Source organism: Ochotona curzoniae, unplaced genomic scaffold, assembly GCF_017591425.1.
Source record: "Ochotona curzoniae isolate NIBS_2020 unplaced genomic scaffold, NIBS_Ocur_1.0 contig_1, whole genome shotgun sequence".
Classification (NCBI taxonomy): Eukaryota; Metazoa; Chordata; class Mammalia; order Lagomorpha; family Ochotonidae; genus Ochotona; species Ochotona curzoniae.
In genome coordinates this window covers 43,683,250-43,693,445 of record NW_024464918.1, presented here as the reverse complement: position 1 = coordinate 43,693,445, position 10,196 = coordinate 43,683,250, and the positions used below count along the sequence as shown (strand labels likewise).

General features: G+C 46.2%; 1 protein-coding gene across 1 annotated transcript in view; it reads left to right on the top strand.

Annotated features, from left to right (window-relative positions):
- The first annotated feature begins 567 nt into the window (after window positions 1–567).
- The window catches only part of ADRB2 (adrenoceptor beta 2), a 147,385-nt gene continuing 137,756 nt past the window's right edge, over window positions 568–10,196 (top strand). Inside the window, exon 1 of the mRNA XM_040973061.1 lies at window positions 568–1,982. Coding sequence (XP_040828995.1) covers window positions 776–1,982 — 1,207 coding nt within the window. The 5' untranslated portion in view covers window positions 568–775. The remainder of the gene's footprint in view (window positions 1,983–10,196) is intronic.

The following is a 10,196-nucleotide window of genomic DNA, read 5'->3' as shown; positions in this document are numbered from 1 at the left end:
CCCATGCCTTTGTGTGGGAGCCGTGGGCTGAGGCGACAATGCCTTGTGGGCTCCTTGTGAGCGTGCACAAGTGTGCATGTCCATGCACTGGGCGGGAGTGTCCTAGAGTCTCCGACTGTAGTTCCGGATAAGTCTGAGCACGTCCCACTGTAGGGGTGCTTAGTGCCTGTTTGAGCGTCTCTCAGGGACACTCAGGTCGCTGTTTCCAAACTCCCGCGGGCGCTGGTATGCGCTCGGGTGCCCTGGGCAGACAGGTAGTAGGCACAGATGAGCTCAGCTCCTGGGTTGGCTGTTAGGCACCCAAGCCCTAGCTTTAGCCCTGGGGGGAGGGGGTGCTAGCCCCAGGAGCCAGGAGGGAGTGGTGGCCAGCCTGCCAGGGAGCAGCTGAGCCCCACCCTGACAGCCCCAGGAGGAGGCGGGAAGGGGAGGGGAGCGGAGGAGACAAGTGCCGGCCCTTTCGGGGCTGCAGGCGCACCATTGGCCAAAAGTTGCCCTACGTCACTGGGGAGGCAGTGCCCTAAAGTCCCGTGCACATAACGGGTAGAGCACAATCAGAGGTGGCTTTTCTCAAGCTCAGGCGGGAGCTGGCTGGCACAGCGAACTCAGAGCACCCCACACGCTGAGTGGAAGCGCCTACCACATCCACCCCACAGCGGCTGAATGAAGCTTACAAGAGTCCTCTCACGGCCCGCAGCGCCCCGCTGGGGGCGCGCTCGCTGAGGCGCGGCCAGCGTGCAGCCGGCCACAAGTACGCTCACCTGCCTGCAAGTGTGCCATGGGGCAACCGGGGAACAGCAGCGGCTTCTTACTGGCGCCGAACGGAAGCCATACACCGGACCACAACGTCACTCAGGAGCAGGACAACGCATGGTTGGTGGGTATGGCCATCGTCATGTCGCTCATCGTCTTGGCCATCGTGTTTGGCAACGTTCTGGTCATCACAGCCATCGCCAAGTTTGAGCGCCTGCAGACGGTCACCAACTACTTCATCACCTCTCTGGCCTGTGCTGACCTGCTTATGGGCCTTGCTGTGGTGCCCTTTGGGGCGAGCCACATCCTTATGAAAATGTGGAATTTTGGTAACTTCTGGTGTGAGTTTTGGACTGCTATCGATGTGCTGTGTGTCACAGCCAGCATTGAGACACTGTGCGTGATTGCAGTGGATCGCTACTTCGCCATTACTTCTCCTTTCAAGTACCAGAGCCTTCTGACCAAGAATAAGGCCCGTGTGGTCGTTCTGATGGTGTGGATTGTGTCCGGCTTGACCTCCTTTCTGCCCATCCAGATGCACTGGTACCGGGCCACCCATCAGGAAGCCATCAACTGCTATGCCAAGGAGACCTGCTGTGATTTCTTCACAAACCAAGCCTATGCCATTGCCTCTTCCATCGTATCCTTCTACTTGCCCTTGGTCATCATGGTCTTCGTCTACTCCAGGGTCTTCCAGGTGGCCAAAAGGCAGCTTCGGAAGATTGACAAATCAGAAGGCCGATTCCACGCTCAAAACTTCAGCCAGGTGGAGCAGGATGCGAGGGGTGGGCCTGGGCTTGGACTTCGCAGGTCCTCCAAGTTCTGTTTGAAGGAGCACAAAGCTCTCAAGACATTGGGTATCATCATGGGCACTTTCACTCTCTGCTGGTTGCCCTTCTTCATTGTCAACATTGTGCATGTGATCCAGGACAACCTCATCCCTAAGGAAGTTTACATCCTCCTGAACTGGTTGGGCTATGTCAATTCTGCTTTCAATCCCCTTATCTACTGTCGGAGCCCAGACTTCAGGATCGCCTTCCAGGAGCTTCTGTGCTTTCACAGGTCTTCTCTGAAGGCCTATGGGAATGGTTACTCCAGCAATAGCACTGCTAATTACACTGACTACCCTGGGGAGCAGAGCGGATATCACTTGGAGCAAGTAAAGGAAAGCAAGCTGCTGTGTGAGGATCCCGAGGACCCCGGAGGCATGGAAGACTTGGGGACTTGTCAAGGTACTGTGCCTAAAACTAGCGTTGACTTCCGAGAGATGAACTGTAGCACAAAGGACTCACTGCTGTAATGCAGCTTTCCAACTTCTTAAGGACCCCCACCCCTGCCACAGAACACTAAACAGATTATTTAACTTGAGTGTAACACATTTAGAATAAAATTGTATAGAGATGTGCAGATGGAAGGTATCCTTCTGCATTTTTTAATTTTTTTTTAAGCTGTAAAAAGGAGAAAATGTATCTGAGTGATTATTTGTTTCTTGTACAGTTCAGTTCCTCTCTGCATGGAACTTGTAAGTTGATGTCCGAAGGGCTTCAGTTCCCAGAGGACCTGGGTCTGCTACATTGTGGTGACTTTTCTATGTATCTACCTCATTGGCCAAGTATTAGGGGTAAATGTATTGCTGCTGCTAATTTGTATCTGAAGGATATGTTTCCTTCCTGCACCTTTGGACTTGAGGATCTTGAGTATCCTGGACCTTTCAGCTGTGAACATGGACTCTTCCCAGCTCCTCTTATTTGCTCAAACCGGGTGTTGTAGACAGGGATTTGAGGGGCAGCTTCAGTTGTTTTCCTGAGCAAAGTCTAAAGTTTACAGTAAATAAATTGTTTGACCATGACTTCACTGCACCTGTTTCTCCAAAGCCCCTTGACTGGAGTGTCCTTGCCTCTCCCACTGGAAACCACAGGTAACTATTTGTCATAACTGCCCGGCGGCTTAATGTGGAATGGTACAAGAATGACATGCTCTGATTGCTTAACCCTTTTCTCTGCCTCTGTCTCTGCCGTGGCAAGTCTGTATCTCTCTCCTAATGCTTGTGGTCCACATGCATTCCGCCTGCCCTCAGCATAGCTCAGCTTGTCCTGGGGTTGTTATTCTCTTTTGTGACCTCAGATGCACTGACTCATAGAAATGGAGTTCTGGGCATACATTCTGTCCCTCCACACACCCCTGCCACCCACCCAGCACTACTTGTTTAAGAACTGTTTATATTTCTATCCTGGCCATCTCATTTCACCAGGGATCGGCATTTTAAGGAAAAGGAAGATGTTCGTATAAGAAAGTTACTGAAACCTAGCACCATGATTCCAAGGGAAAATATAGGGTTTTGGTCCTCAGGAGAGAAGCTGGGAAGCACATATTGATTTTAACCCATTCTTTAGTTATGCCCCTTCTTCCCTCGCCCACTAGCTCTTCTCGCTATCCTCAGCACTATTAGCCTTAACAAAGTCTCTGTTGTGGAATTGTCCCATTGTTGAATTGGGAGTAGCATCGTTAACTTCTACCCTTCAGCTGCCAATGTAAGAATTGAAACAAATCTCCAGCACTTCTAAATACCCTTATAGGGATGAAATCGCAACTAGTAGAGAGCCATGGCGATCAACTTTAAAATCTAAGTGAACATTTAGATTCTGTCTGGTGCAAGTATCTTATTCTGCAGGGCCTGAGAGAAAGAATTTTAAAGATGAAGTCCAGGCCAGTGCACTCTCCCTGTGTCCTGCTATCCCTTTGAATCTGCTTTACAACTACCCAGATAGTGAGCCCAAGCCTTGAAGAAGGTTTTTGGTCTGTATGTGAGCTGTTTGGGAGGGTTATCAATAGAAGCAAAGACTGGGCCGTTACTGCCTATGTGTAGAGAGATTACACTACTGTTAAAAGGCACAGGAGGGGAAATCACAAAAGTAAACACATTTCTTCTCCTAGTCCCTTTCTATTTTTGCCTGTGTGTTCTGAGCCAGAGCTTGGCCCAGGTTTGATGAAGTGGCTCGCCCTCCTTGGCAACATCGGGCTGTGGAGGGAGGATCAGCCCACAGGGGTCATTGCCATTTCACTGGCTCATGAACCTGACTTCATTTCTCTCTTCCCTTCGTCCCCAGCCAAGGTCCCCAACCAGAAAAGCACTGGCCTTCTCTGCTTCCTTTCAGCGTGGTGATGGGGTATCTGGGCAAGCGCTAGCCATCAGGAGAATGCCAGGAGTATGGTTTGGAATCAGAGAGCACATGCGTTTAGCGTTTTTACCTTTCTCCTAGAGTACTTATACCTGTTTTCACACTGCCCTTCTCCTGCACTGGGCAGCTCCTCCAGCTTTTCTGCATGACCCTGTAACCCAACAGGAACTCCCTATGAAAAAGCCCACAGAAAGCATTTGACACCTGAAGAAACCAAAAGCCTGAGGGGGTGGAGGGTGCATGAACTGCCCAACAGAAGCAGCCAAGGATGTCAGAGCAGCTAACCAAACTACCCTGCCAGGAGCCACAGTATTCTTGTAGTCACATTGTCATTGCATTATGCCCTTACCCTCAACTGGGAACTTTTTTTCCCCCTGGGGCTGTAACATGACAACTTTGTTGCAGTGGATTTTTAAAAAAATTTACTTCAAGCTGCTAATACAAAATTCAAGGAATAAGTAATCTGCAGTAGAGACTAGAGAAAAAAATATCATTCATTTCAAGAATACACTATGAAATCCTTTACATTTAAGAACTTTGGGAGATTTCTTAACTCTACGACCAGTCAGGACTTTCAGGCTACCCCAGGCAGAAATTTCCCACAATTGTATTTCAGACACAAAGGTTGGAAATTTGTTTGTCATCATGTGTAAGTCCTAGGCAGTAAGTATAAAGTACCAGTAAGTATCACTAGTACACTATGTCAATAGAATATATATATATATTCTTAGAGTTAAAGGAATTGTTCATTTTAATTCTCAGCTAAAGGAGAAAACCAGCTACATTCAAGCCGTTTAGGACTTGATAAAGACAAGCAAGTGCCTCTGAGCATGTCGCAGTTCCCTGCTTTCCAACTCCTTTTGTGTGGCTTTGTGTTCCTCCGTCTCTCCGTCTCTCCGTCCCTCTGTTTGCTGACGTGCTGGTTACATAAGGTTTGTGCTGGATTCATCAACAAAGTTTTCTTTGCCTGGACAGCAAGTTCTGAGTCTGTCAAATGAGAACTTTCTCCTGAGATGCAAACTGACATGTGTGAACAGTGGCACCACAGGGTGGGCCTCCCACTGAGACAATCACTAGCGGAAGGAATCTGCAGGGAAGAGACTTTGGGAACAGGAATGGATCTTCTATAATCTTTGGATCTTTCTGATTGTGAACTTATCACCAAACAACCTAGACCAGAATCAACTGGGGATATGACAGTGCAGGTGTTTCATTTTTTTTTCTGCACCCAACTAAACTTATCTTTTAATTTCATTTTCCACAAACTCTTTAAACTCCTGGAGAGATTTATGGAGTACTTGCTGTGTGTAGTATGAAAAAATATGCATTATAATATCAATATATTGATAACACTAAATAAATTTTTCTGGAATGTTACAGAATGATAAGGACTGTGCTGGGCATCTAATAGGGGTCAGGTCATGTTTACAGACTTTGGATATAGGCAGCCTACCCATCCTCATCTGGAAAATGATAGAAATGAGGTTCAGACACTTGGATAATTTGCCCAAGTCACACTCAGCTTATGGCAGAGTCTGATCTAAAACACACATCTGTGGCATTCCAGGGTCCACAGAGCCATGCATCCATGCAAGCCAGGAAGCAGCATGATGCAGCTTCCGCTATGTGCCAGAACAAGTATAAGAATTGGAAATGCAATACCTTGTTGCGAGAAGAGGGAGACTGTTGTGCAGTGGGGCAGGGAGGAATGTGCCCTCCCAAGCATGTGACTTAAGGTTGCCAGGGACCTGGACAGGAAACCAATCACTGAACTATCTAGGTTGCTTCTCTGTGTCTCTGCTTCATCTTTTCGTGAGAGAATCAGGGCAGACTGTAAAGAGGATATGAAATTCTAAAGAGAACATAGCAGGATCAAGCAGAAACACAGGCTACCCCATATTTTGCTTAGTTAGTTCTCAGTGCTGAAGTGGAGAAGTTCTCCTAAGTTGGACAGGCAGGTGACTCTATACATAGGCTGTCCGTTTGGGTCTAGCATATTAGGGCAAAACAGGATTTTCTGACAGCAAAAAAAAAAGATTAATGCACTTTGAATGGTACTTTTATTAGCAGTACAACCTCTACTGACTTCAGCTTTATGCTAATTCCTACTTAACAGCACAGATATAATTTGAAGGAGAGATTTTTGAAGTATCTATGAGAACAAACTTTCCAAACATACTCAAGAGCATGAGAAATGCTCATGTTTTATGATTAAGAGGCAGGATGAATTGGACAGGGCCCTGGATCAAGATCGACACAGTGAGGGTTTGAGTGAATGGAGAACTCAGCCCCTCCTTTCTCATTGCCTTTCTCGGTCTCCCTGAAGCTGGGTAACTGCAGCTTTGCTGAGCGGACCCCAGTCTGCATGGCTGTGAAATAACAAGGCCAGTGTAGTCGGTGTCTAAGCTCTGGATTTATATAGCTATTCGCTTGAAGGCTCATTAGAGATAGTCATTTATGTTTCCAATTACAGTTGATGACATTTGTCATAGAAGTAATGACGGCTCTCCCTGGGAGTGGCCAGCCTGCAGAACACAATGCTGAGCAGCACTAGTCAGTGAACAGTGCCTACGTTCCAATAGTAGAGGACCGCCTGAGGAAACAGAGTGGGACACCAGGTGACCATGAATACTGGAGATAAAGGAGAGCCTTTTAGGAAGTCAGGTTGCAGCTAAGGTGCAGGAAGGCTTCTCTCGGTGGGACAAGTAATGTCTACCAGAACAGCGAGCATCCTCTCTAGGGGAGCATGCAGGAGAGGCCCAGATGAAGCCTGCAGCAGAGGGAAGCATAAAGTTCCTAAACTGAGCAGGGCACTAGGCTTGTCTTGTTCCAGATCTATGATCCCATGTCTTTTTAAAGCAACAGACTTCAAGTATCCTTAAAAAGTTTTCAGAACACTCCCTAATTCCAGCTGGCCTTCTCTCCAATTCCTCTCGATTTCAGAGGTTTCACTGGATTCCCAAATGGGAAAGCTCCGGGGGAAATCAGGATCTCAACAGCCCTTGGCCATGGGGGAACATCCAGAAATAGAGCAATAAGGTTAAGCAGTTTTCCAAACTGTTAGACCTTTTCATCAGCTGCTCTTCCCATGCCTTTTGCAAATGACCTACTAACTCCCAAAGAGAGAGGAATGAGAACTGCAAAGTCGCCTCTGCAGAAGCTAGTACATCCTTCTTCACCCTTGGAATCACTGGACTTCCTGTGGTCTGTCACCCTCACGGGTGGGAAGGAAGGCAGGCAGGTCCCTGGCCAGTACAGAGCATTTCAAAGCCCTTTGACCCCAAACCCTGCAGACCTGAGGTCTGTCCTAGCACAACCACAAACAGCCTGGGTTACCTGCTGCTCACCTTCTCTATATTGTCATTATCGCTAAAGAATGATGTTCAGGGTCTACGTGAGTCCTGTGTTTCTTTCTTTCTACCAAACCGTGTAAGACTGCAGGAAGTCATCTGTGCTACACATCTGGCTGCACTGATTTTATCTTAAAGACACACTTTTTTTCTTTCATGGATAATATATACTTATTGGAGAACAGTTGAAAATAAAACACAAAATAAGATAACCATTTTTACATTTTATGTTATATGCTTCCAGTTTGCACAAATGTATACAGATTTTTTTTTTTAGCAAAAAATGAATTAGATTCTTCATAATGTTTTGGCTCTACTGCTAATACTTTCACAAATGGCAAGTTGAAATGTATTTGAAACGCATAGTGACAGAGAAAAAGGAAATGACAAAATGATTTATTTTCTATGCTTTGATTCACTTCCCAAATGCCCGAAATAGTCAGGTCTAGGCCGGGATGAAACCAGGAGCCAGAAACTCCCCAAGTTGCCCCCAGTGGTCAGGAGGTACACATGTACTTGGGCCATCATTTGCTGCCTTCCCAGGTGCATTAGCAGGAAGATGGATCAGAAGCAGGAGCTGAGACTCAAACAGATAGTCCAAATGGGATGTGGGTTGTACAGAGAGAGGCTTAAGCTACAACACCACAACGCCTTGCCTCTTTAACTATATTTCAGTGTTTACTATGGGCTAGATTCATAATTTCTGCTGACTAACGGGCCTGGTTTTTAACAGTTTTCAAACATGATGGCACCCAGGAATCCCTACTTCAGTCATCTGAATTAGGGGATCTGAGGTGAGGATGCAAGGGTCTGCATTTTACAAGTTTTTCCAACTTCTCTCAAACACAGGTGGTCCATGATCCCATTTTGAGGAACAAGAATAAATAGATATGACACTGAAGTTGAATTCAACCCTACGCACACATTACTATTTGTTACATGTAGGTGAAAGGGTGCTTCTATACTTTCCTTTTTAAAATCACACTTTGTGCTTCTGAATTCACATGTCTTTGAAATCACACTTTCCTGTCCTCATAATCTGCTTCAAGAGCATAGGAAACTAACCACTGAACTCCCAGCACAAAGTCCTTTCTACATTGCTCGGTGCCTCCAATTCTCCCTGTTGGTTCATGTTAAAACAGGCTCTTCAAGTCACAACATGGACTCACACCTACTATTTGAAATGTAACAGTGTGTTCCTATCCTGAGAGAGTGTCTGCTGTGACAGTGGTGATGATGGCTGATCACGGCCAAGTTCTTCCTATCAGTCAGCATTGTATTTGGCAATTTTCACAAACAGTACTGTTTAGAGCTGGCAGCAAACCCTATACAATAGAACTGTTAGGTATGTGGTCATTCTATAAATAAGGTGAGACATAAAGAGCTGAATTGAGTTGTCTGAGCTCACCCAACCCACTGGAATAAACCTAGGTTTCTAAACTAGATTTTTGTGTGTTTTACCTCCAGTTATAGGTTGTCTGTCTAATGTTGAGGATTAGATAAGAGGTAAGCAGGGAGAAGATCCTGAGTGCACATGTGTTGTGGGTATATTTTTTCCTTTTTCTCCAGGGCTTCTTTTCAGAGGGGCCTGATTAATTTCTAGTCCTTTGGACTAAGGGACAAATCCACGCTGTCTAGGGAGGCTATGACTAAGTACCTGCTGGGAAACTGTCTCCCATCATTAGTCAGGCATGAGTTGAGTGAGTTTGTCTTGCCAGGTAGGAGGGCACGGGGAGGTGCCCATGACGGCACATTGGTTTACATTGAGTCAGGTCACCACTTTTGGGTCATGAAGCTCTCAACATCTGGAAATCAATTGAGCACTCTTCTCACTTTTCTGCCCACATCTCTGTCCACATCTAGGGGTTCTCAGGAAAGAACATCAGTGTGGGGCTGGCCTCCGCAGAGCCAGTAACTCTTAGCTCTTGCTCAGGGCACCTGGGCCCACCAGACAAAGTATAGGGGCTATGACCCTGCAGTCTCCCCTGGCTTGTTTTATTATTGTTATTCTTGCACAGACGGAGGGAAGACTGGAGTTGCTAAATCTGTACACTTCTCAAGGAAGAGAAAACAGAGTTCAAATCACAACAGCAACACCAATGACAGAGAACAAGTGGAATCCTAGGGAACTCCTACATCCTTTTCAACCACACCATACTGGTTTTGCCATCTAAGGTCTGTGCCCAAAAGCTACAGCTGCCTTTGTATGGGAATTTTCCTTCATTATCCCAACTCTGTGCCTCTTGTACTGTATGGCTTTTCTTTTTATAAAAATCCCTTTCGATGTTTCTAAATATTGTCGACAACACCAACCATCTGCTGGTGGGTGGGTGTTTGTTTTCAAGAGGCACTGTACTGACAGTTCTCTCAGTATGTGTTACAAGTCTGTTTGGCTTATGAACAGGCAGTCTTCATTTCTTGTTTCGTTTCCCACAGCATCTCTTTATAAATCCAATTGCTCACCTAACATTCTCAACCTAAAAGACTGCAGAGCTAACTAATATTCAGTATGTAAGGTTGCCAGCTTTAGAAAAATCTTTTTTATTATATGAAAGAGGTATTTTAGTTATTTGAAAGGCAAAGCAATGTAGAGAGAAGAGACAAAGGAAAAGGTTTTCCCTTCCCCCACTGCACCAAGTGGTCACAATAGCTAGGGGTGGGCCAGGCTGAAGTCAGAAACCTGAAGCTCTAGCCAGGTTTCCTACATGGATAGCAGGGACCAAAATACCTGTGCCATCCTCAGCTGCTTTCCCAGGTGTGTTAGCAGGGCACTGGATCAGAAATAGAGCAGCTGGGACTTTACTCAGCATTCTGGCATCAGAAGTGGTGGCCTAATCTGAAGCACCACAACACCAAGCCCAGAATCATGGAGGAGTTAGTGACATTGATTTACGTTTGAGTTTCCTGACATTATTGT